This window comes from Lathyrus oleraceus, chromosome 2, assembly GCF_024323335.1.
Source record: "Lathyrus oleraceus cultivar Zhongwan6 chromosome 2, CAAS_Psat_ZW6_1.0, whole genome shotgun sequence".
NCBI lineage: Eukaryota > Viridiplantae > Streptophyta > Magnoliopsida > Fabales > Fabaceae > Lathyrus > Lathyrus oleraceus.
The window spans coordinates 109,878,003-109,903,899 of NC_066580.1; the positions used below are offsets into that span (position 1 = coordinate 109,878,003).

The 25,897-nt window shown below is 39.9% G+C and overlaps 1 protein-coding gene across 1 annotated transcript; it reads left to right on the plus strand.

Annotated features, from left to right (window-relative positions):
* The first annotated feature begins 20,318 nt into the window (after positions 1 to 20,318).
* LOC127118331 (sucrose synthase 5) lies at positions 20,319 to 25,542 on the plus strand. Its single transcript, XM_051048505.1, has 15 exons — positions 20,319 to 20,917; positions 20,999 to 21,153; positions 21,297 to 21,489; positions 21,592 to 21,710; positions 21,944 to 22,160; positions 22,515 to 22,610; positions 22,699 to 22,872; positions 23,021 to 23,137; positions 23,236 to 23,402; positions 23,515 to 23,739; positions 24,085 to 24,651; positions 24,796 to 24,934; positions 25,039 to 25,118; positions 25,215 to 25,244; positions 25,330 to 25,542. The coding sequence occupies exons 1-15, from the start codon at positions 20,684 to 20,686 to the stop codon at positions 25,349 to 25,351; spliced, it is 2,535 nt and encodes an 844-aa protein (XP_050904462.1). The 5' UTR covers positions 20,319 to 20,683; the 3' UTR covers positions 25,352 to 25,542.
* The last annotated feature ends 355 nt before the right edge of the window (positions 25,543 to 25,897 follow it).

The window sequence follows — 25,897 nt, forward strand, 5'->3', positions numbered from 1 at the left end:
ATGTCATGGATATCCAGCCGGCATACAGTTGCCTGTTGGGTCGCCCATGGATCCATGCTGCTGGGGCAGTAACTTCGACTTTGCACCAAAAGCTGAAATATATATGGGAAGGCCAGGTCGTCACCGTCTGCGGAGAAGAGGACATCTTTGTCAGCCACCTTTCATCTTTCAAGTACGTGGAGATGGATGGTGAGATATGGGAGACGCCAAGTCAAGCATTCGAAACCGTTAAGGTGGAGAATGCTCTTTTTGCAAAAGAAGAAGAGAAACCGTCCATTGCTTCGTACAAACAGGCCGCCGAGGTGGTGAAGAGTGGAGAGGCTCCTGGTTGGGGTAGAATGATGGATATCTCTGCCAAGAAAGACCGCTTCGGAGTGGGTTATCAGCCTGGCAGAGGCTCGCCTGGACAAGGCAGAGGACGCCGTACGTCAGTCACATTCACCAGTGCCGGAATGCTGGATCCGGATCACATCTGCATGATGGGTGATGAAACTGATAGCGACTGCGAGATTGACCGGTGGATAAAGCCGTGCGCACCAGGGATGGAATCCAGAACTGGAGGCTGAAAAGATCATCAGGGTCACTCTGCTCGAAGAGTAATATTTTCCTGTTTTCAGTTTATTTGCATGAAAGCCATGCGTGTTGCCCGACACGTAATGGTTCATTGTAAGGGCCACCTCATGTTTCATTTTGCAATTTCTTGCATCATCAATAAAAGGATGTTTTTCAGTTAAAAGCGGTGTTCCCTGTTTTTCATTTATTTTTGCAGTTTAAAAATAAAACGAAAAAATAAAAATGGCAATGTTTTCATTTTCCTTTTTCAATTTGTCTCGCTCCGGTTCTAAAGCAATGCATGAATCAATATTCATGCAGATGCGATCATTCTCCGGATCTCATTGATAACAATCCTGTTACACCCTCATATGAATTCGACAATTCGATCTATCATGCCGAAGAAGAAGGCGAAGAAGATTGTGAACTGCCAGGGGAGTTAGCCAGGTTGTTAAAACAAGAGGAGAAGGTGATTCAGCCGCACGAAGAGCAAATTGAGGTTGTGAACCTGGGTACCGACGAGGTCAAGAAAGAAGTGAAAATCGGGGCTGCTTTGGAGGCGAGTGTCAAGAGCAGAATGTAGCACTGTTGAAAGAATATGTCGACATCTTTGCCTGGTCTTATCAAGATATGCCAGGGTTGGATACCGATATTGTTGTGCACAAGCTACCGCTGAGAGCAGATTGTCCTCCAGTGAAGCAGAAGTTGCCCAGAACTCGACCTGACATGGCGATGAAAATCAAAGAGGAAGTGCAGAAGCAGTGGGATGCTGGTTTCCTTGCTGTCACTAATTATCCTCATTGGGTCGCGAACATCGTGCCAGTCCCGAAGAAGGATGGGAAGGTAAGAATGTGTGTGGACTACCGAGATCTGAACAGAGCTAGTCCAAAAGATGATTTCCCATTACCTCACATCGATGTGTTGGTAGATAATACAGCTCAGTTCTCGGTGTTTTCCTTCATGGATGGCTTTTCTGGCTATAATCAAATCAAAATGTCGCCAGATGATATGGAGAAAACAACGTTCATTACACCATGGGGCACTTTTTGTTACAAGGTGATGCCATTCGGTCTCAAGAACGCCGGTGCTACTTATCAGAGAGCTATGGTGACTTTGTTTCATGATATGATTCATCATGAAATTGAATGCTATGTTGATGACATGATAGCAAAGTCCCAAACAGAAGAGGGGCATTTGGTAGATCTGGCCAAGTTGTTCGATCGGCTGAGACAGTTCAGACTGAGGTTGAATCCGAATAAGTGCACTTTCGGGGTGCGGTCCGGTAAATTGCTGGGGTTCATTGTAAGTGAGAAAGGAATCGAGGTTGATCCTGCTAAAGTAAAAGCGATAAGAGAAATGCCTGAACCGAGGACGGAGAAAGAGGTTCGTGGTTTCTTAGGTAGATTGAACTACATTTCACGGTTCATATCTCATCTAACAGCCACGTGTGAACCAATTTTCAAGTTGTTAAGAAAAGATCAAACGGTCAGGTGGAATAATGATTGCCAAGCGGCATTTGAAAAGATAAAAGAATATTTGCAGGAGCCTCCGATTCTGATGCCTCCTGTGGAGGGACGACCGTTAATTCTGTACTTGACGGTCCTCGAGGGGTCTATGGGGTGTGTATTGGGGCAGCATGACGAGTCTGGTCGAAAAGAGCATGCCATATACTACCTTAGCAAAAAGTTTACCGACTGTGAAACAAGATATTCACTGCTCGAGAAAACTTGTTGTGCTTTGGTCTGGGCTGCTCGCCGACTGAGACAGTATATTCTGGTTCATACCACTTTATTGATTTCCAAGATGGATCCAATCAAGTACATTTTTGAGAAGCCAACATTGACCGGACGGGTTGCGAGGTGGCAAATGATTTTGACAGAATATGATATTCAGTATACCTCTCAGAAGGCAATAAAGGGGAGTGTATTGTCTGATTACCTCGCTCAGCAACCTATTGAGGATTATCAACCGATGAAGTTTGAATTCCCTGATGAGGACATCATGTTTCTCAAATCGAAAGATTGCGAGGAACCGATCCTGGAGGAGGGGCCTGACCCTGAATCCGAATGGATTCTGATGTTTGATGGGGCCGTTAACGTGAATGGTAGCGGTGTTGGTGCTGTTTTGGTTACGCCGAAAGGATCCCACATTCCTTTTGCTGCCCGGCTAACATTTGAGTGCACTAACAACGTGGCTGAATATGAAGCTTGTATATTGGGGATTAAAGAGGCGATTCATTTGAGGATCAAGAACCTTGTTATATATGGAGATTCAACTCTGGTTGTGAATCAAGTTAACGAAAAATGGTATACGCATCAGTCTCATTTAGTTCCATACCGGGATTATACGAGGAGATTGTTGACGTTTTTCACCAAGGTGAAGTTGCATCATGTGCCCAAAGAGGAGAACCCGTTGGCAGATGCTTTGGCTACTCTGGCTGCCTTGATTAAGGTGCAGTGGTGGAATCAGTTCCCCAGTGTTGAGGTAGGACGTCTGGATAGACCGGCTTATGTGTTTGCTGTTGACACAGTGTCTGATGATGAGAAGTCGTGGTATTATGATATCAAGCGCTATCTGGAGACCCAAGAGTATCCTGAGGGAGCATCTAAGAAGGACCGAAAGACTCTGCGGAGGTTGGCCATGGTGTTCTACTTGAATAAAGATGGGGTTTTGTACAAGCGGAATTTTGATTGGGTCTTGCTCAGATGTGTTGATGACAAAGAAGCAAGCCAATTGATGAAAGAGGTTCATGAAGGATCGTTCGGTACCCATGCCAGTGGGAATGCGATGGTAAAGAAGCTCCTGAGGGCAGGTTATTACTGGATGACAATGGAGGCCCAATGTTTCAATTTCGTGCGGAAGTGTCATAAATGCCAGATTTATGCTGACAAGGTGCACGTGCCTCCAAATCCGTTGAGCTTAATGTCGTCTCCATGGCCGTTTGCTATGTGGGGCATTGATATGATAGGAAAGATTGAGCCTACAGCTTCGAATGGGCACAGGTTCATATTAGTGGCTATCGATTACTTCACCAAGTGGGTGGAAGCAGCCTCTTATACGAATGTGACGAAGCAGGTCGTTGCCAGGTTTCTGAAGAGAGACATTATTTGCAGATATGGGGTTCCCGAGAGAATCATTACTGATAATGGTTCTAATTTGAACAACAAGATGATGGCAGAGCTGTGCCGGGAATTCAAGATTGAGCATCACAATTCTTCTCCTTATCGTCCGAAGATGAATGGGGCGGTTGAGGCAGCCAATAAGAATATTAAGAAGATTGTGCAGAAGATGGTTGTGACCTATAAGGACTGGCATGAGATGTTGCCGTTTGCATTGCATGGTATCGAACGTCGGTGCGTACATCTACTGGGGCAACGCCTTTCTCACTCGTGTATGGGATGGAAGTCGTGCTACCGGTTGAGGTTCAAATTCCCTCGTTGAGAGTCTTGATGGACGTAAAGTTGCAAGAGGATGAATGGGTAAGGACCCGGTATGAGGAGTTAAGCCTGATTGAAGAAAAGAGGTTGGCATCCATCTGTCATGGGCAGTTGTACCAGCAGCGGATGAAGCGTGCTTTTGACTGAAAGGTACGACCTCGTGTATATCACGTAGGTGATATGGTGCTGAAAAGGATCCTTCCTCCTCAAAATGATCGTAGGGGCAAATGGACACCCAATTACGAAGGTCCATTCGTGGTCAAGAAGGTTTTCTCTGGCGGAGCCTTGTTGTTAACAACCATGGATGGCGAGGATTTTCCATCCCCTGTGAATGCGGACGTAGTTAAAAAATACTTCGTATAAAGAGACCCGCTGGACGAAAATAATAAAATAGTCCAGGCAAAAATGGGCATCCCGGCGAACCAAAAAACAAAAAGAAAAGGTTCGGGCAAAAATTAGGGATAAAAATGAAAAAATTGTACACCCGGCAGGTCGAAAACCTGAAAAGGCGACTTGGGCAAAAAAGGGTATCCCGGTGGACTGAAAACCCGAAAGGGCGGTCCAGGCAAAAGAGGGATTGAAACGAACAACTGCATATGGCATGATCGTTTTGCTTTGGTTAAGGCACATGGATAATACCCGGTAGGGATCAATTAGAAATGTCTTGTTCAGAAGACAGAAAGCACGGAGAGTCTGAGGACATATGGGGTGTAACCGAGTTGAAACTTGATGAGATCGCGGTTTCACATTGCCATTAGGATAGATTTTTCCTTTTGTGCGCAATTACCTCTTTTCAGGAATTGCCTCCTTTGTATTGCTCAGTTTGAGCCACACTTTTCCATATCAATAAAATGCATATTCAGTCAAATAATTTTGTTTTTGTTTTCATTACGGCTTTGATTGCAAAAACATCCAATTATTGTGATAAAGAATCTTGCATTTTAAGACATACAGGTCCCTTCCAGTGCATGCTTATAAGATTGAAAGTTTGAAATCTTATTCGGAAGGTTGAGTGACCCAAGTGTTAAAATCTTGACACGCCTGGGGCGCGGTTTTATCTAACGATCTCTTTTGCAGGTGCTGTTAGATATTTTTCACTCACTTGCAGATTGTGATGTGGAAGCTTTTGACGAAACAGTCCCCATGGAGTCCAATCAGGGACGAATGAATAGAAGAACGGTGAAAGGAAGACGACGGCGAGGACGTACGACGATCTTTGGAATTAATCAAGAAGACTCTTCAAAGTCGGAAGATTGAAAAGTCTGTATAAATCCCAGGAGTTCGCTCTCCGTCGAGCGCGGAGCAGTTGGGAATGCAAGGTGATGAATCAGAAAAGTCCAGACGAGTCTGGGAGTTCTCAAATTTGGAAAGCTGACATGGGAGTTGGATGTGAATACCATGGTTCGACGAGTCGACGGGTGTTCAGTAGTAGATTTTCCTCCTCCCCAAGCAGAGTCGGAATGACTAATTCCCCAGCAGATTCAAGGTCTGTGGATTCCCTAGCAGGGTCAGGATGGTTATCCCCAGCAGGTTTTAGATTGATGCTTCCTCAGTCGCCAGGCCTGAAGGTTGCTGTTTCCCAGCGGAGGTATCTGTGAGTGGTGGTTTCCCAAGCAGAGTCGGTCGTGTTATATCCCCAGCAAGTCAAAGACTGTTGTATCCCCACAGAGTGCATTGGTGGTTACTTCCCCCAGCAATTCCCCAAGCGGATCGGGTGCGAAGGAGGTTTTCCCCAGCAAGGGTTGCTTTTTCCCAGCAGCAGTGCTATTCCCCAGCGGGGTGGAGATCGGAGTATTGGCGAGTTCCTCAGCAGAGTGTCTTGAGCTCCCCAGAGGAGTCCCTTAAGGGGAATACCTTTTATGCATTCATCATTTAGATAAGCATAGCATATTGCATAATAAATCGCGTAGCATTTCCATGATTATGGAGCATTACATTGAAAAAAGTCATGCATCATTGCAAGCATAGGCTAGTCTCGAGCCGTGGTTACCGCTTGAGGTTTGGTTTCGCCGGATGGTGAGATGTTACTCTGAGGAGTCTAACATCGTGGTGTCAGGTTAGCAATATTCCCCAGTAGTGCGATACTGGAGGAGATTCCTGTCGTGCGAGACAGAAATTGGAAGATGTTGCTCTGAGGAGTCTAGCATCATGATGTCAGATCAGCAATGTTCTCCAGTAGTGCGATACTGGAGGTGACTTTTCCGTCGGGCGGAGATGGAAATCAAAGGACGTTACGCGATCAGCGCGACAATCGGGGTTCAAATGGAGAAAGGGAAATGTTGAGGCATTTTCTGGAGAGTGGGGTTCAAATGGAGATTGGAGTTGAAGATTATATCCGGGATGAGGTCCTCAGGATTATCTTCTGTTCATGTGTCACCTTAGACTTTGGCTGAGGCCAATGGAGGTCGTTATGGGTGTCTTCTGAGGAAGAGATGCACATGTTACCTTCCTTTTGTGAAGGTGTACCCTCTGATATGTCGCCCTCAGAGTGGTGTTTGGTGTTATTTCCGACGTTGCCAGCGGAATTATCACAAGAGAGCCGAGAACGGGGTTCAAATGGAGAAAGGGAAATGTTGAGGCATTTTCTGGAGAGCGGGGTTCAAATGGAGAAAAGGAGACACTGGGTGTTTTCTGGAAAACGGGGTTCATAATGGCGATCACAAGTTATCGTCAGGCGACTGGGGTTCAAATGGAGAAAAGGAGACACGGGGTGTTTTCTGGAAAACGGGGTTCATAATGGCGATCACAAGTTATCGTCAGGCGACTGGGGTTCAAATGGAGAATGGGGTTCATTATTTTGGCAAACAAGATTTCGGGGTGCAAGAAAACGAAAAAAGAGAAAATTTTTGGGGTTCAAGAAAAGCATTAAAAAGAGATGATAATTCCCAGTGGATGTGGTGTTCAGGCCATGGTTATCCCTGCGTTACCATTTATTTTGGTATACAGGGCGAAGTTTCTGTTTCGGTATTCAGGGCAACTTTCTCCGTACCAGACGGATTCTTCTTCAAGATTGTTTCTTTGCCGATTCTGACAGGCACTGTTAATTATTTTCCCATCAGAGTGCAAATTGTTCGTCTGTTCTTGGTATTCAATCACTCTTCATCCTGATCATCTGAAAGCCGAGGCTGTTCATATCGACAGGTTCACAGTGGATTGAATAGGGGCAGCTGTAACACCTCAAAATTTGCCCTCCTCTCTTGGGACTAGCTTAGCATATTGCTTTTCATTTTTAGGTCATTAGGCATGGCATATTTGCATATCATATGGCAGCATTAAGCAAGTCATCCTCCTAGGTCTTGGTCAGAAGATAAAGAGGTTAAGAGATGCAAGCTGAGGGTCTCATGAACTGATCACTAATCATCTGAGGGTTTGTGATTCAAATTAGGGTTTCTTGATTCCTCAAGGGGGTTGAGCATCATCATGGTCTTGTCATCACCAAGGGATTCATTGAGCTTGATCAGATGCCTTGGGATTAGGGTTTTGACCTCTGGTCAACCCTAATCATCTGCATTGTGCCAATCAGGGCTTGTCAAGAAGATGAGGTTTTCATTGAGGTGGGGATCATTCATATGATTATATTGAACTTATGGAAGCTAGGGTTTCATCATTGAGCCATTTCATCAGGAGATTGAAGCTCAAGTTCAACAATGCATGGCCAGTTCATCTATCAGTCAGAAAAAGTCAACCAAAGGTCAACTGATGGATTTGGAGGTGGGAGAGGGTTAGAGACACTTCATTCATGTCCAAACAAGTTTCATTTGACATTTCAAACATCAACAATGAAGAAAATAAAGTCAGATGAAAACTTTCCAAAAATAGAAAGTGACTTGTAATTCAAAACTGCCAAAAATGGAAAGGTTTTCTCCTTAAAATTACAGGTCCAAAAATGCTTCAAATGAAATTTTGTCCAACATGAAAGTTATAGATCTTGCTCTCACCTTTCCAAAAAGTCCAAGAACATGAATTTCTCATTTGTGTTTGGCAAGTTATGATCAAATCATTGTCAAGAAAAGTTGAACTTCAAAGGTGCATAACTTTTGATTCACAAGGCCAAATGAAGTGAGACTTTTTGGAGCAAATTTCTTTTGATGTCCTCTATCCAAAACAAGCATTACATTTCATGAATTGTGCTCACACAAAAAGTCCATTTTTCAAGTGAATCAATTTGAATTTTTGGAGGGAAAAGGTGATTTTGAAAACTATGCACAATTTTCACTCCAAACCAATTGCATTGGCCTTGAAACAGAAATTGCAACTTGCTGCAAGGGATTTTGGCACTGTTCCATTGGCACATGATCATAAGGGCATTTTGGCAAAATTGCATAACATGTTCAATTCACTAATCCATTTCCATTTTTGCTAATCATGTTTAACAAGCTGGATTAACAGGTGGTATTTAAAGCTAATCATAACAGAATTCTGCATCAACAATCCACAATCTCAGATCCAAACTCATTTTCATCTCAAATTCTCTCAAATCCTCTCAAATTTCTTCAACTTTTTTTCATCAAATTTCATCATTCCTTTGCTTGTTTCTTGCTCTGACCATCATATACAGGCATTGTGAAGCTCTGTTGAAGCAAATCTTGGAAGAATCCTTGAAGATCGTGGCTGTTGAAAGTTGAGCATTCATATGGCAGTTGGAGTTTTCAAGAGAATCGAGCATTGTTGAGCTGAATTCCTGCCTTCATTCATCTTCTGCATCATCATTGAGCATCTGTTTTCATCTTCCAAGCCTTGAGGAGCACGATTACAACTGCTGCATCTTCATTGAGGTAAAATTCGATCGTGCCAATTCTTGCAATTATCATGTGGTTCTTGTAGATCTTGGCATGTAGAGCATTCTGCACTTTAGATCCATTGATTTCATTGAATATTAAGAAAGTTATGCTGATTTGAAATCTGGATGTTGAAACTTGTTTTGATCGATGCTCTTCATATAGTTAGAATTAATTGAAATTAAGGCTGGATTAGTGTTGTGCATGATGAGATGATTCGATTGGTATATCGCTTGTTGATTTCTGTAACAAAAAGTTCATAATGATTATGAACAGTATGAAGATGATGATGAATGCTTGAGTTTCATTTCCAGATCGCGTTTCAATCTGCCTTGGCCTTGTTTGCATGAGAATTTCGTGTTTGTGGCCCAGGCACCAATCACATAGCGCCATGCACTTAAGTGAAACGCAGCGTTTCACTTAAGTGGCGCTCCTTTTTGAATTGTCCAGGGGTTCGATTCCCCGCTCTACACAAAATCCATGTGCCTTTGTATTTTCTCCATGCTATGTTAATCATGTTCATGCTCCTTATTTCACTTTTTTTTTATTTTTCTTCCACATTCAAAAAATCACAACTCTCTCAATAATAATCCAAATCACATGAGGTTTTTTATGCCATGATTCTTGCCATGTCCTTTATTTTTTGATGATTTTTAATAAATTTGTGCACGGCTGGAAAAAATAATTGCCTAGGGTTTGTTCTCACATGTCATTTCTTGCACATAGCTTGCCATTTCATTTATGAAATGATGATGCCTAATCCAAAATTCTTGAACTTTTACATGTGTAATCTAGACATCTGGAGGAGCATTTTGGTATATAGTTTGTGATTTTTGCATTTTTGGATTGTGAGATATGACCTGATCTTTCGAGGTGTGACAATGTATGTCACACTATTTCTTGTCCATTTTGTGGAATTTCTTTGCCATGCCTATTGAACTTGAATTGATCTGAATTTTTGCATGTTGATACTCATGGATGTTATGTTTGCTTGTGATTTATCCTGGAATTTTTGAATGCATTTTCTATTTGTTTGAGAATTTTCCCTCTGTTTGACCAATTGTGGACCTTTTGTGAGTCATGGTATCATATGATTTGTGAAATTCTTGGTGTTTATTGGATGGTCTTGAAATTTTACACATGCATACTAGACATCTTGAAGTTCCTTGTGGCTTTGGTTTCATTCATTTATCATGTTTGGTTTCTGTTTTATGATTGCTTGAAGTTGATACATGATTTGGTGCCTTGTATGAGCTTGTTTGAACATGCTTTGACTTAGGGATTTTAATTGACTTGCTTCCCTTTATCCAAATGCCATGATTTTTGGTATGATGATCCTTTGATGTGTTCTGGTTAGACATGATTTTTCTTGGAATTTATTGAACCATTTTGGTATTGGTATGCTTGTGTTCATTCTGTTTTCTCCAATGTGATTTCAACTTGCCTAGTTTGACATGTTTTGCTTGTGAAATGGATTCGGTGCATAGTTTTGATATGAGACCAATTGGACTTTGTTCTTAATTGACTAATCTTGATTTTGATCAACTTTCATGTTCTGTTTTGGTTTGTTTCTCCTCCTTGGACCCTAGGCCTTGTCCTAGTGGTCTACTTCTCATGTTTGAGTTTGATTTTCAGGTTAAGAAGCAATTGCTTTAAGGAGATTAATTCAAGATTGATTGAGTTTGGTTTACTTGATTGTTATGGACTAACGTGGTTTGTTTTGTAGGATGCTAGCTCATTTGATTTGAGTTTGTGCTTTGCACATGTGATTGATTGTGTTGACTGTTGGTCCTTATCTTGTCTGTTTGACTGTTTGAGCTGTGTACTGACTGAATTAGATTGTTTTCAGGTACATTAGTTGCTATAGTTCATTGTGAACTTGCTTTTTGCCATTGCTTGGTTGCTTAACCAATTGAGGTAGCACTCACTAACTCCATGTAGTTTGGAAGACCTGGCCTGTTACTTGGCCAGGCACCTGTCTGAAGTCCTCCTTAAGAGGCAATGTTTGTGCTTGTTTATCTTTGTCCCCAAGCAGGAAAAGACCTTGAATAAGGCAATTGGCAGACACAAGAGATGTGCAATCCATCTCCTGCTATTCTTGTTGAGTCATCCCTTTGCTCACACAACTGGTGTTGATGCATTGAGGATAGTAACCCAAGATCCTTGTACAGTTGTACAACTGAGTCAGTCATAAGTGTAGAAGGGTTCCCACTTTCTGAACCCACACTTCTTTTGTCTGAAGCTCTCCCAGGCCAGGGATAAGAGTTGTGAGGCACACCCCTCACTTCCTATTTCATCTGCTTCACCCTAACTCTCAATGTTAGGGTTAAGAGCTAACATCACCCTGATACAGTTGGCTTGCTTTTGCAGCCTAACCCTTGTGTGAGCCCACTTTGTCTGTATATAGTGTGTGCTAATTGTGTATGTTTGCTTTGTTTTGATTGTGCTTGCATGCTTTGCTTTGCCTGGTTAGGATTAGCTTGCTGCTTGTGCAAGTAGATAGAAAACTCAACCTAGGACCATTGTGGAATACATGATAACTATTAGGCTCGAGTCAGTCTCCCTTCTAGTTGGTCATTTCCCAGTCTCTGGTTAGGAGAAAGTTTCTCCCCTGTCAAGGGGAACTACGTTGCCCTGATCCTCATACCAGATGAGGTACGTAGGCAGGAGGTCGTGCGAGATCTCTCCGGGCACTCTTTTTCTTTTTGTGTGTGTTTGCTTGACAGTTGCTAGGCTCGAGTTCCCGACTCCTTAGTAACTTGTTGTTTGTTTCTTCTTGTGTGTGTAGGAGATGGATGTAAGCCCAGCGATTGGCATTCCGTATCCTTTTGTTGTGTGCTTGGAGTCCGGTATAAGTCCATCAAGTGGCATCTGGTTTCCAGTGTGGGTATGTTTGGTTCGGAAGCCGATGTAAGTCCAGCGATTGGCGTTCGGGTTCCATGTTTGCCTGTTTTGTGTGTGTTTTGTTTCGGCGTGCGTGAGCCGAACTACGGCAGCTCTGATTCTCGTTCCAGACGAGATACGTAGGCATAGGATGCGATGTCCTAGCGAGCCCTCTTCCCTATTTCCCCACCTGTGTTATCTTCAGTGTGTGTGTGATGTTTGTTTTAGCAACCTTTTTCTATCTTTTGAGCGTGGATCCCGTCGAGTACGACGGATGCGTAGGGGTGCTAATACCTTCCCTTCGCATAACCGACTCCCGATCCCATTCTCTTTGGTCGCGAGACCATGTCTTTTCCAGGTTTACTTCGAGCGTTTCCTTTCCCTCTTTTGGGATAAATAACGCACGGTGACGGCTCTGTGTTGTTTTGTTTTAGCCCACCGGTTGTTTTTCGCGGATGCGACACTTCTTGCTGAACCATGATATGAGATTGTTTCCCAAGAAGAAACATCCTCCTGATGTGATTTTTCTGTCATCAGCACTCCCAACCCAATCAGCATCACAATACCCAGATAGGACAGGCTCAGAGCCATGAGAGTATATCATACCATAGTCACAAGTCCCATTGACATACTTGAGAATCCTCTTGACTTTATTCAAGTGACTCACTTTGGGCTCTGCTTGGTATCTTGCACACACTCCAACTGCATAGGAAATATCAGGTCTACTTGCAGTTAGATATAGTAGACTACCTATCATGCTTCTATACAAGCATTGATCAACACTTTGACCTCCATCATCTTTGGTTAACTTTAAATGCGTAGGTGCAGGAGTTCTTTTGTGCCTAGCATTATCCATACCAAACTTCTTAACTATGTTTTTGGCATATTTGCTTTGGGAGAGAAACATAGAATCCTCCATTTGGTTAACTTGCATTCCAAGAAAATAAGTCAGTTCCCAACCAGACTCATTTCAAACTCAGATTGCATCTGGTGAACAAAATGTTTCACCATTTGCTCTGACATTCCACCAAAGACAATGTCATCCACATAAATTTGGGCAATCATGATTTTGCCATCTGTATCCTTCATAAACAAGGTCTTATCTATCCCACCCTTTCTGTACCCATGAGAGGTCAGAAATTCAGTCAACCTTTCATACCAAGCTCTAGGTGCTTGCTTTAACCCATACAAGGCTTTCCTCAACTTGTACACATGTTTAGGTTGGTTAGGATCACAGAACCCTTTAGATTGTTCCACATAGACTTCTTCATTTAAGTAGCCATTCAAAAATGCACTCTTCACATCCATTTGGAACAATTTGAACTTCAGAATGCAGGCCACGCCTAACAACAATCTGATTGACTCAAGTCTAGCAACAGGTGCAAACGTCTCATCAAAATCAACCCCTTCAACTTGAGTATATCCTTGAGCCACTAGTCTTGCTTTATTCCTAGTGACTACTCCTTTCTCATCAGACTTGTTCTTGTGAATCCACTTGGTACCAATGATGTTAGTCCCTTCAGGTCGTGGAACTAGCTCCCATACTTCATTCCTTTTAAACTGCTCCAGTTCGTCTTGCATGGCATTGATCCAATATTCATCAGTCAGGGCTTCTTTCACATTTTTTGGTTCAACCTTGGATACAAAACAGGAATTTGAGCTAATTTCCCTTGACCTGGTAGTCACACCACTATTGGGATCCCCTATTATAAGATCTTTAGGGTGGTCTTTCTGAATTCTGATAGATGGCATTTTGGTGGGTGCATCTACCTCACATTCAGGAGGAGTCTCTTGTACTTCTTCAGACTTGACTGGTATGTCTGTTGAAGTATCAAGGAATGATCCAACATCCTCTATGACATCGATTCCTTCCTCTTTATCATCCACAATGACATTTATGGATTCCATCAGGACATTGGTCCTGTAGTTGAACACTCTGTAAGCTCTGCTGTTAGTTGAGTATCCTAGGAATATACCCTCATCACTTTTGGGATCCATTTTCCTTCTCTGTTCACGATCTGTGAGGATGTAACATTTACTTCCAAAGATATGAAAGTACTTCACAGTGGGCTTTCTGCCTTTTCATATTTCATACAGAGTGGAGGAGGTTCCTTTTCTCAAGGTAACTCTATTGTGAACATAGCAAGCTTTATTCATAGCTTCGGCCCAAAAGTGCATAGGAAGCTTCTTTGCATGAATCATTGCCCTGGCGGATTCTTGAATAGTTCTGTTTTTCCTTTTAACTATCCCATTTTGCTGAGGAGTTATAGGAGAGGAAAACTCATGACTTATCCCTTCAGACAAGCAAAACTCATCAAACCTGGAATTCTTAAACTCCGTCCCATGGTCACTCCTAATTCGGACAACACAACTGTCTTTTTCCCTTTGAAGTCTGATGCACAGTTCTTTGAAGACATCAAATGCATCTGACTTTTCTCTGATGAAGCTTATCCAAGTGTATCTGGAATGGTCATCAACAACCACATAGGCATACCTCTTTCCACCCAGACTCTCAACCTGCATAGGTCCCATCAAGTCCATGTGCAGAAGTTCCAGAGTTTTGGAGGTTGTAGGATGTCCCAGCTTAGGGTGTGACATCTTGGTTTGCTTGCCGACCTGGCATTCTCCACAGACTCTTCCTTCATTAATAAGCAGCTTTGGGATTCCTCTGACTGCTTCCTTGGATATGATCTTCTTCATTCCCCGTAAGTGGAGATGACCAAGGCGCCTATGCCACAGCTTCACCTCCTGTTCTTCCTTGGCTGAGGAGCAAATTGTGGAAAAGGTTGAGACTTTAGGTTCCCACAGATAACAGTTATCTTTGGATCTGGTTCCTCTCATAACTTCCTGATTGTCTCCATTGGTCACAACACATAGCTCCTTAGTAAACTGAACATAGAACCTTTGATCACACAGCTGTCTTATGTTGATGAGGTTAGCAGTTAGTCCTTTTACTAACAGCATATTATTCAGTTCTGGAACTCCAGAGCAATCCAGCTTACCCACAACTTTTATTTTTCCTTTAGCACCATCACCAAAGGTCACATAACTGGTAGTGTGAGGTTGTATATCCACCAATAAATTCTCCATACCAGTCATATGTCTTGAGCAGCCACTGTCAAAGTACCAGTCTTCTCTGGTAGATGCCCTTAGAGCTGTGTGAGCTAACCTAGCATACCATTGTCGTTTCTTGATGGGGGCATTATGCCTATATGCCTTCTGCTTAGGTCTGACATGAGGAGCTTGGTTAGGATAACCATGCAGCCTGTAGCAGAAGACTTTTATATGGCCAAACTGTTAGATGCCCAAAAGTGCTTATTTGAGCTATCATATGTGGGCATCTTTCACTCTTTTGCCTTGCTAAAATTGTCAAAATCACATTTATTTTACATGGAATGCGTACATTGATAAACAAGCTTGGTGCCTTTGATGTGTTTGTTATTGTGCAGGAAAGGCATGAATTAATTGATAATAAAGACACAAGAGAATTGGCAAAGGAACCAAAGCAAAGGAGCATTTCATCTGCCTGCTCGCTAGGCGAGGCTGTGGCGAAGAATGGGTTCGCTAGGCGAGCTCCTGGCGAACAGCTCCAGTAAATTAGCAAATTAATTCGCTAGGCGAGCTCATGGCGAAGTCTGCAGCGAATTCATTCTGTTTTGGTGAAAAAGTGCAGCCAGCACTCACTCGCTAGGCGAGGCTCTAGCGAGTCCCCAGCGAGCATTCCAGTAGCAAAACCTCTCAACCTCGCTGGGGGCGAGCTTGAAGCGTTTCCTTCGCTAGGCGAAGGTATGTTCGCTAGGCGAACATGACAGTTTAGCAGGCCCTGTTTGCTCTGGGCGCAGGGGCTTTTTGTGCCCATTTTAGGACCTCGCTAGGCGAGCTATTATGCTCGCCTAGCGAACATGACAGTTCTGCACTTGTCTATAAGTAGCAGGTGCCACTTTTGGGCACCATACCTCATTTTTACCAACTTTTCCATTTTTTGTACTTTCTCCTAGATATTTTACAGCATTGCTTTGTGGGAGATTTTATGCCCTAATTTCATTTCTCTTCATCTAGCTACCATCTTCCACAAAAAGAAGGGGGATTCCCATCCAACTTCGATTATTCGACTTGGATGTTGATCAACCCTCTTTTCTTACTTGCCGACCAAGCTACCATGAAAATGAGTAGCTAAGTCTTCCATTTGTCAAGGTTAGATGTAGGTGATTGCTAGCTTTGTGTGTAAATGTAAGGATCCTCATATGTAAACTCTTTAACGGTAAATATATGATGAAAACTTTGTTTCTATTTAAAAACTCTTTGTGTTGGTATTTGATCGAGAGATGTTTACCGATTCTTGACCTAGGTTTTCATCCAAACTTGTTTGTTAGCTAGAGATAGTAACGAATGATTTTGTTCACCATAAGGTTGAACCAAAACGTTGTCTTTTTGATAGATTGTGTTCGAGAGAAACAATGGATCAAAATGACAAAACTCACAATGGGTGTTCGAGAGAAACGCATTGAGAGGACTTTGTGAAATTATTTATCATCTAAAGGAGTTTATAAGATTGTTGACTGAGCAAATACATGCAAAGCAAATGTAATCATTGAAACCTAACTTTGACAATATTTCTCATATTAATCAAAACGTAACTTTTACCGCAATTAATTACTTTGTATGCAAGATAACTTGATTAAAACCAAAACCCTAGTGTTACATTAAGTTAAGATTAATTCAACCATTGAACGGCAGTGATATCTTACAATCTCTGTGGATACGATAACAAAAACCCGACACTTAAAAACTGTCTCAACACAAACCTACCGCAGTGATGACATCTCCATCGCTGAAATTTCTTCTTCTGATGGTTACTCATCCTGGTTCCCTGATGTTGAGACATTGGGTGTGACCTCCGCTTGAATTTCTGAACTTTAGCCTTTGAGCGTTTGAGTTCAGCTGAGGATTTTTTCACAAAGCCTAAACCAGACATGGTTCCAGACTTCTGTCCCACCTTTAGGATCTCTTCCAAGGAGTCTGTTCCTTTATTTAGCATTCTGATGGATTTCGTCATTTGATCCAGCTTGGAGGTCAGCAAGGTTATCTCACCATTTAGACCATCTATGAGTGTCAGATGCTTCTGTTTCTCATCCTCCAGCTCCTTGATGAGCTTCTTCTGCTTTTCTCCTTGTACACGCACTTCTGCACTGGTGACACATAGCTTCTTATATGATGCAGCAAGTTCAACAAAGGTCAGTTCATCTGCACTTGAGTCATCATCAGTGGCACAAACACTAGTTAGTGCAGTGACGTGTTTAGCAGATTCTCCTTCAGATTCACTCTCAGAATCTCCCTCAGACCATGTGACAGATAGCCCCTTCTTTTGCATCCTGAGGTAAGTAGGACATTCAGCTCTAATGTGTCCATAACCTTCACATCCATGACACTGGATTCCCTTGCCTTGGTTGAACTTTTCTTCAGAAGTTGATCTTTTCCTGATGTCAGACGAGATGTTCTTGACATTTGGTCTACCTTTTTGATCAATCTTCTTCACGAACTTGTTGAACTGTCTCCCAAGCATGGCTATGGCTTCTGATATGCTTTCATCACCTCCAGTATATCCCGTTTCTGACTCCTCTTCAGTATTTGATACAAAAGCTACGCTTTTGTTCTTCTTTTCAACATTCTCACACAAGCCCATTTCAAAGGTTTGGAGAGAACCAATGAGCCCATCCACCTTCATATTGCAGATCTCCTGAGCCTCTTCTATAGCAGTGACCTTCATGGCAAATCTCTTAGGTAATGACCTGAGAATCTTTCTCACAAGTTTCTCTTCAGCCATTTTCTCACCTAGGCCACCAGAGGTGTTGGCAATTTCAAGAATATTCATGTGAAAGTCATGAATAGTCTTATCCTCTTTCATCCTCAGATTTTCAAACTTGGTGGTCAGCATCTGAAGTTTATACATCTTCACCTTGGAGGTACCTTCATGAGTTATCTTGAGGCTATCCCAAACTTCCTTGGCCAGCTCACAGTGGTGCACCAGTCTGAAGATGTTCTTGCTTATTCCATTGAACAAAGCATTCAAGGCCTTAGAATTTCCAAGGGCTAATGCCTCTTGCTCCTTGTCCCACTCTTCTTCAGGAATTTGCACACTGACTCCATCTTTACCTGTCTTCGTTGGATGTTCCCATCCTTTGTTGACAGCTCTCCAGACTTTGCTATCTAGAGACCTTAAGAAGGCTATCATATGGGGCTTCCAGTCATCATAGTTAGACCCATCCAGCATGGGTGGTCTATTTGAGTGTCCTACATCCTTGTCCATGGTACTAGAAAGTAACTTCCCTAGATCTCACCCAGAAATTAACAGGCAGGGTGCCTGCTCTGATTCCAATTGAAATTCTAGTTAACAGACTTTCGATGTCACACGGGTTGTTATGACATCTAATTCTGCGCAGACAAGAATTATGCAGAACTTAAAAAGTAAGTGCAGTAAATAACACAAGGAATTGTTTACCCAGTTCGGTCCAACATGACCTACGTCTGGGGGCTACCAAGCCAGGGAGGAAATCCACTATTAGTAGTATTAATTCAGACCTTAAACCAACTGTTTAACCCTATCACTTAATACCTACCCAATGCAATTTCAATCTTACACTAAGATCAAAGTTCCTACTCACTCCCCCTCAATCACCTCAGTGATTACAACCTTTAATTAAGATTAAAGACAATTGTGAAGACACACTTCAAACAACTCTTGATTGTGCTTAACAGCTTTAATCAAGATACACAACACTTACAACTCAATGAACACCCTATACCAATGCAATCATCTCAGTGATGATAGCTTGGCTCACAAGATACACCTAATATAAGACACACAAAAATACAGCAGTGAAGTATGATGGACACACAAAATCTTCAAGCCTAAAAATCCCCGAGTTCTGAATGAAGGATTGCCATCCTTTTATATTGCAGCACTTGGGCCTTGTACTTGTATTTTCTGAATTTAAGGTCAAGCGAGTTAACCTAAATTCCACAACTAGGTTACTAACAAATAGGCTATTTGTTAGGTTCATTAATTGTAGCTTGGTTGTTGGTTTCCTAGATTTTCGCTCAGCTGCTGAATCCCTGAAGAATAGCCTGAGAAAAATGCTGAAACAGAAAAACTAAACAACCTACAATATAGCATACGCTGTCAGGAATGAATGTCACAACATTCAGTTTGACGTCCAAATCAAAGACCATATGCTAAGTCTGTTTTTCCTGAAAACAGACAGTACAAATTTGCTGAACTGTACAAGACTAATCTGTCCATACTTCAGTAACAGCGTACATTAATAAATGTCAAAGCATCCAATTTGACATTTACACAATGAGCCTTACGTCAGGTCTGTTATCCTCTTGATAAGCAGACTGAGAAACATACTGAACTGTAGCAGACAACCAACCTGCCTATTATTCAGTATATGTTGTCAATGATGAATGTCATAACATCCAGTTTGACATTCAGACAGTAGGCTTTGTGCCAGGTCTGTTATCCCCTTGATAAACAGACTGGAAATAAATACTGAGTTATTAAAGAACACCAGCTGTTCTATTCCTCAGTATCTGCTGACAGGGATGAATGTTATAACATCTAGTTTGACATTCAGTAGATCCTGTATTAGCTAAACCTGCAGCATACAACTCAAGTATGTCATGACATCAGTCAAGACATCAGAGTACAGTTAGATATTCTAACATACAATGCAGTTAAACAGTCATCTCCACAGCATGTCATGACATCAGTTAAGACATTAGAATCCATCTAGTGTTTTACCATACAATGCAGCCAATCAAACATCTACAAAATGTAATCTCAACAACAATTTGTTTCTTAAATTTATCCGAATGAAACTCATGTGCAAGATCAATTACATCAAATTTGCTTTCAATAGTTGAAAACATCATATCAAATTTAGAAGGCAAACCTTCTAAGATGGCATTTATATGATGCATGTGAGGAACTGGATCTCCAAATAAATAGAGGCGAAAGCATAAGAGTTTTGTGAATGTGAAAAAGATAATCATGAATTTAGAATTAACTAGTATGTTAGATTGAATTTTATATCACTACATAATATATCTTTCGTAACGAACTATTACCTCATCCAAATTATTCATTATGGTGGAATCAACTCGATTAAATGCATTCCTTTTATTTTCACTTTTTAGCAAAAATAGTTATCACAGTTGGAATTCCAACTGTGGTGAAAAATTGTGTTTGATCATGAGTTCGAATCCTAACCAACAATTTTGACTTTTTATTTATTTTTAACTTTCTTTTTATCACGGTTGGAATTTCACCTTTGGTGAAAAATGATATTCGATAAAAAAAAATATTAAATATTTTCATATTACATTAAACGTTAGATCTAAAAAACAACAACATTAAACATTTTAACTAATACAACAACAACTAATACTACTATCTAATAATTTTATTTTAATCATTCAAATCTTTACTTTTCTAACTACTTAAAGAAGGCAAAAGAAAACAACTTAAGGAAAAAACAAATATCAACTTTGTGGGTTGACCTGTAACACCTCCAACAAACAAAAAGAAGAAATCTTTTAGATTCTTTGTCTCATGATTATCCACAAATAGTGGCACCCCTAGAGAAACAAAAGGAAAGAATGTAAATATTCTAATTCCTTGTTCGAAATGATATGCACAGTACACACCTTCCTTTTACTTTATCAAAACACATAAATCTCTTCTCAAACATATGAATATTCTTTTCCTTTCCTTCCTTCATCAACTATTCCTTCTCCCACTCTTTCACCTATCCAACCAATAAATTATTTCTCATGTAACATACACATTTAAAGCTACGAACACATATAAATTGTGACACATTTTCTTATGACATGCAAACAAGACCACTAGAATTTCAGACACACAATCGTGAGAGTCAGGGTTCGACCTCTGTTAACTTCAACTTAACAATATTAGCATTTTGCTAGTTGAGTTAGGATTTACGGTTAACAAGACCATTATTTCATTCAATGGCTCCACCACCTGCTTTGAAGCGTACAAATTCTCTAGCAGATAACATGCCTGATGCATTGAGCCATAGTAGATACCATATGAAGAAGTGCTTTGCTAAGTACTTAGAGAAAGGGAGAAGGATCATGAAACTTCATCATTTGATGGAAGAAGTTGAACGAATTATAGATGATAAAATTGAAAGAAATCAAGTTTTGGAGGGAATTCTAGGCTTCATATTGAGCTCTATACAGGTTCTTTGTTAATGACATCACAACATGCAAAATGATATTTAGGCTTACAAGGTGTTTGATTTTATGCACATGAACTTGCAGGAAGCTGTTGTTGATCCACCATATGTTGCTTTTGCAATTAGGCCTAATCCAGGAGTTTGGGAATATGTACGTGTCAACTCCGAGGATCTTTCCGTTGATGCTATTGCCCCTAATGATTACCTCAAATTCAAGGAAAGGGTATATGACCAAAAATGGTGTGTGTTTTATCTTCATTTTTCTTATACATGTGATTTAAATTCTTGAAAATATTTCATTGTTTGAACTTGAATGTCTGATGTAAGACTATATGTACATGTTTAATTTTGCGTTTGATCATTAACAGTTTCCATATTTGTAGGGCAAATGATGAAAATGCATTTGAAGCAGACTTTGGAGCATTTGATTTTGGGATTCCGAAATTAACCTTATCGTCTTCAATTGGAAACGGACTTCACTTTGTTTCAAAGTTCTTAGCTTCACAGACAACTGGGAAATTGACAAAAACACAGGCTATAGTGGACTACTTATTGAGACTAAATCATCAAGGAGAAGTAAGTGAAGAAGCATTAGATTAAATTCTTAAACTTCATGTTAACACAAGTAATATAAACTTTTCAATATTAATTTTTCGTTTTTGTGATCTACATTGACAGAGTCTAATGATAAATGACGCCTTGAGCTCTGCTGCAAAACTTCAGCAAGCATTAATTGTGGCTGATGTTTTCCTTTCAGCAATTCCCAAGGATACTTCATATCACAATTTTGAGCTAAGGTAAGGACTTTATTAATTTATCATTTAATAGGTCAATGATGTTTTAGCTAAGTTAATTTAAAATCTCGGTTGCATCACAATCCTTGATATTGCAGAGAAATTTTGTTAAGTTCACATGATGCGATCTCAACTGCGACATAGAAAACACCTTGATGTTAACCTAAATCGCGGTCACAAACCTTATTTTAAAACCCTACTTGTTAGTTGTAATCCAATGTCAATTTTATTTTTAGGTTAAAGGAGTGGGGTTTTGAGAAAGGATGGGGAGATACTGCCGGAAGGGTGAAGGAGACAATGAGAACTTTATCAGAAATACTCCAAGCCCCAGACCCAATTAATCTAGAGAAACTTTTCAGCAGAATTCCTACAATGTTTAAAGTAGTGATCTTCTCAATTCATGGTTATTTTGGGCAAGAAGATGTTCTTGGCTTGCCAGACACTGGTGGCCAGGTAAATTTTTTATCATTAGGAACAATATTTTTGATTTTTAAAGTGTGAGGTTTATAAAGATTATTCACTTTATGGCATTGTCATTTCTGAATGAAGCTTTTTAATATCAATTCAAGTACTAGTTTTTTAAATAGGGGTCCTTGTCACGATCCCTATTGCATCGCGATCCTTTACATTAAGGTGAATGAAGTCAAATACAGTCGCCAAGTCATCAGAAACCATGATGCCGTGACCTAAATCATATACACAAACTTTCTTTAAACCTCGTCACTATTTGAATTTGAAAGAAAAAAAACTAAGTATTAATTTTGCTCAAAAAATGTGAGTTTCTAATACTTGTTGACAAAATAACAGGTAGTTTACATATTGGATCAAGTCAAGGCTTTGGAGGAAGAGTTACTTCTAAAAATTAAGCAACAAGGACTAACTTTTAAACCTCAAATTCTTGTGGTTAGTTTCATGCAAAGCAATAACCTCTTTCTACATGTACCTTAGAACTTAGTTAAAATATGTAATTATACACTCTTGACCTTTTCAGGTAACAAGGTTGATACCTGATGCTAAAGGAACCAAGTGCCACCAGGAGTTTGAACCAATCCATGGTACCAAACACTCTCACATTCTACGTGTGCCTTTTTATACAGAAAAAGGAATTTTACGTCAATGGGTTTCTCGCTTCGACATTTATCCCTATCTTGAGAGGTTTACTCAGGCATGTCTACACGCTTCATGATTTTTTATCTTGTACTTTGGTTTTCAATTACGGTTACAATGCAAATTTGTATAATGTAGTGAAATAGCCATGCCTTGTACATATGAACTAACCTACTTACCAATTCTTTGGTTTACATTATTAATAGGACGCAACAACCAAGATTTTGGACCTAATGGAAGGTAAACCAGATCTTATTATAGGAAATTACACAGATGGAAATTTGGCAGCATCTCTAATGGCTAGAAAACTTGGGATAACTCAGGTTACTAACTTATTACTATCCCCCTTTCAATATTTTTGTGGTTGCAAGGCTGTGTTATTTGTCATATGTATTAATTCTTTAGGGTGATTGAAAACTAGGCAACTATAGCACATGCTTTGGAGAAAACCAAGTATGAAGACTCAGATGTCAAATGGAAAGAGTTAGATCCTAAATATCACTTCTCATGTCAATTCATGGCTGATACAATTGCAATGAATTCATCCGATTTCATCATAACCAGTACATACCAAGAAATTGCGGGAAGGTTTGTCAAAACAACCTTTCATTAGTACTTGTTTAAAAGAAAAGAAATTTTATAATAAAATAAGTACACATAAAAATGAGAACTGAGCTTTGAAAGTTAATTTTTTCCGCAGCAAAGATAGACCCGGGCAATATGAAAGCCATGCTGCATTTACTCTTCCAGGGCTTTGTAGGGTTGTCTCAGGGATAAATGTGTTTGATCCTAAATTCAATATAGCTGCACCAGGTGCTGATCAAAGTATCTATTTCCCTTACACAGAAAGAGACAAAAGACTTTTTCAATTTCACTCTTCCATTGAAGATCTTCTCAATAATAAAGTGGATAACAATGAGCATATGTAAGTGATTTTGTTTCTTCTCTTGCATAGTAAACTTTCAATGCTGAACTATTGTTAGAATAGCAACCCCGGTTCAAAAGAAAACATATACAAAAAAACAAACAGAGAACACACATAATTTGGTCACGGATTAAACAAAGTTTGTCTACGTCTTCAACTACAAAGACATTGCAGTGCCTTTCTATTATTCAAGCTTAAGATTATATATTACAACTTGTGTAACAATATTCACTGGCTCGAGTAGCCTGTCCACTTATCAGTAAACTACGAGTCATACCCATTAACTATCCTAGCTACATTATTCTCAATCATTGATTTTAACTTTTGAAATTATCATGAAAACAGTGGATATCTAGCGGAGAGGAGGAAACCTATAATCTTCTCAATGGCAAGGCTTGATGTTGTGAAGAACTTAAGCGGATTAGTTGAGTGGTATGGAAAGAACAAAAGATTAAGAAACTTGGTGAACCTTGTCATAGTTGGTGGCTTCTTTGACCCTTCAAAATCAAAAGATAGAGAGGAAATGGCAGAAATAAAGAAGATGCATGATTTAATTCAAAAGTATCAACTAAAGGGTCAATTCAGATGGATTGCTGCGCAGACTGATCGATTTCGCAATGGAGAGCTGTATCGCTGCATTGCTGATACAAAGGGAGCTTTTGTGCAGCCTGCTTTGTATGAAGCATTTGGATTAACTGTCATTGAAGCAATGAACTGCGGCTTGCCAACTTTTGCTACTAATCAAGGAGGTCCGGCAGAAATAATTGTTGATGGAGTCTCAGGATTCCATATTGATCCCCTAAATGGAGATGGATCAAGCAACAAAATTGCTGATTTCTTTGAAAAATGCAAAGTAGATCCATCCTTTTGGAACATGATTTCTGAGTTCGGATTGCAGCGCATAAATGAATGGTACTACCTCCATTTTCTTTGCTTCAAACTAATGCAGCTATTCTTTATGTTAAAGTTGCACCTTTATTGCATAAATAACTATCTACCCTTTTAAGAACAACAGAAAGAAATTTAATTTCAAACATGTTCATGTTTTTGTTGTAGCTATACATGGAAGATATATGCAAACAAGTTGATAAATATGGGAAACATTTACACCTTTTGGAAGCAAGTGAACAAGGAGCAAAAAGAGGCAAAGCAAAGATACATCCATATGTTCTATAATTCCTTCTTCAAGAATTTGGTTAGTCAATGTTTGGTTTATGTACACATGAACCACTGACTAATTTTATTGCATCTTGAGTTTTGGAAAAAGGTTATAACACTTGCGATATGTTAACGCTACAGGTTAAGAATGTACCTATTCCAAGTGATGAACCTCAAAAACCAGTAGGAAACCAACAAAGTCTCAAACAACAGGGCTCTAGGTATGTCACTCAAGCATTTTATTTTAGAAAATTGTTTATCATTTGATGTTCCTGCTAACAAATTTCTTTTGTTTTCCTTTTCTTCTTGGTTTGCAGCACCAGACGTTCACAGTCCACGTTGAGAAGGTAAAATTTACCATAGAATCTTGGATTAGCTTATGATTTTAAGTTGTGTAGCAACTTTCTAAAAAAAATTTGCTTATACTTTTAGGTTATTACTAGGAGCTCAATGATGTCAACCACAAAAGCAGATCAATTGAGAGAATGCATCTTCTCATACTTAACATCAATATTTCTCTAATGTGTATATACCTTCTCATATATTTGCATGTAATTTTTTTTATTAAGCAAAAATACTCTGCAATGTAACACAATAGCAAGTGTTTTATGAAATTAATAAAATGATTATATATCCATGATTTCATACTGATTTTTTAAGATGAACCCTTAAAAGTTAAAACATCAGTTATACCTAAAATGTCATTAATTTATATCATAATACCAAAAAAGTTCTTAGTTTCATTTTAACTTTATTTAACGCAGGTATACCTGATTTAAATTAGCGTAAGGTAAATTTGTAGATGAAAAGGATATATCATTAAAATTTCATATAAGTAGCACTAAAATAAAGAACTATTATAAAGATATTTATTTAATATATTAAATCCGATATGACGGAATATATTAGGATATACCCTAACATTTCTATTTTATTTGTTCCATATTATTCCATAATTCTATATGACATCTTTCAATATTTTTTTTCACTTTTTAAAAAG

What these genes read in the sequence shown, in the direction of transcription:
- LOC127118331 (XM_051048505.1), top strand. Translation starts at nt 20,684, where the DNA reads ATGGCTCCACCACCTGCTTTGAAGCGTACAAATTCTCTAGCAGATAAC. An exon ending in ATTCCTTCTTCAAGAATTTG is followed by an intron (nt 24,935 to 25,038) that starts GTTAGTCAATGT and finishes TTAACGCTACAG; the next exon opens with GTTAAGAATGTACCTATTCC. An exon ending in CTCAAACAACAGGGCTCTAG is followed by an intron (nt 25,119 to 25,214) that starts GTATGTCACTCA and finishes CTTGGTTTGCAG; the next exon opens with CACCAGACGTTCACAGTCCA.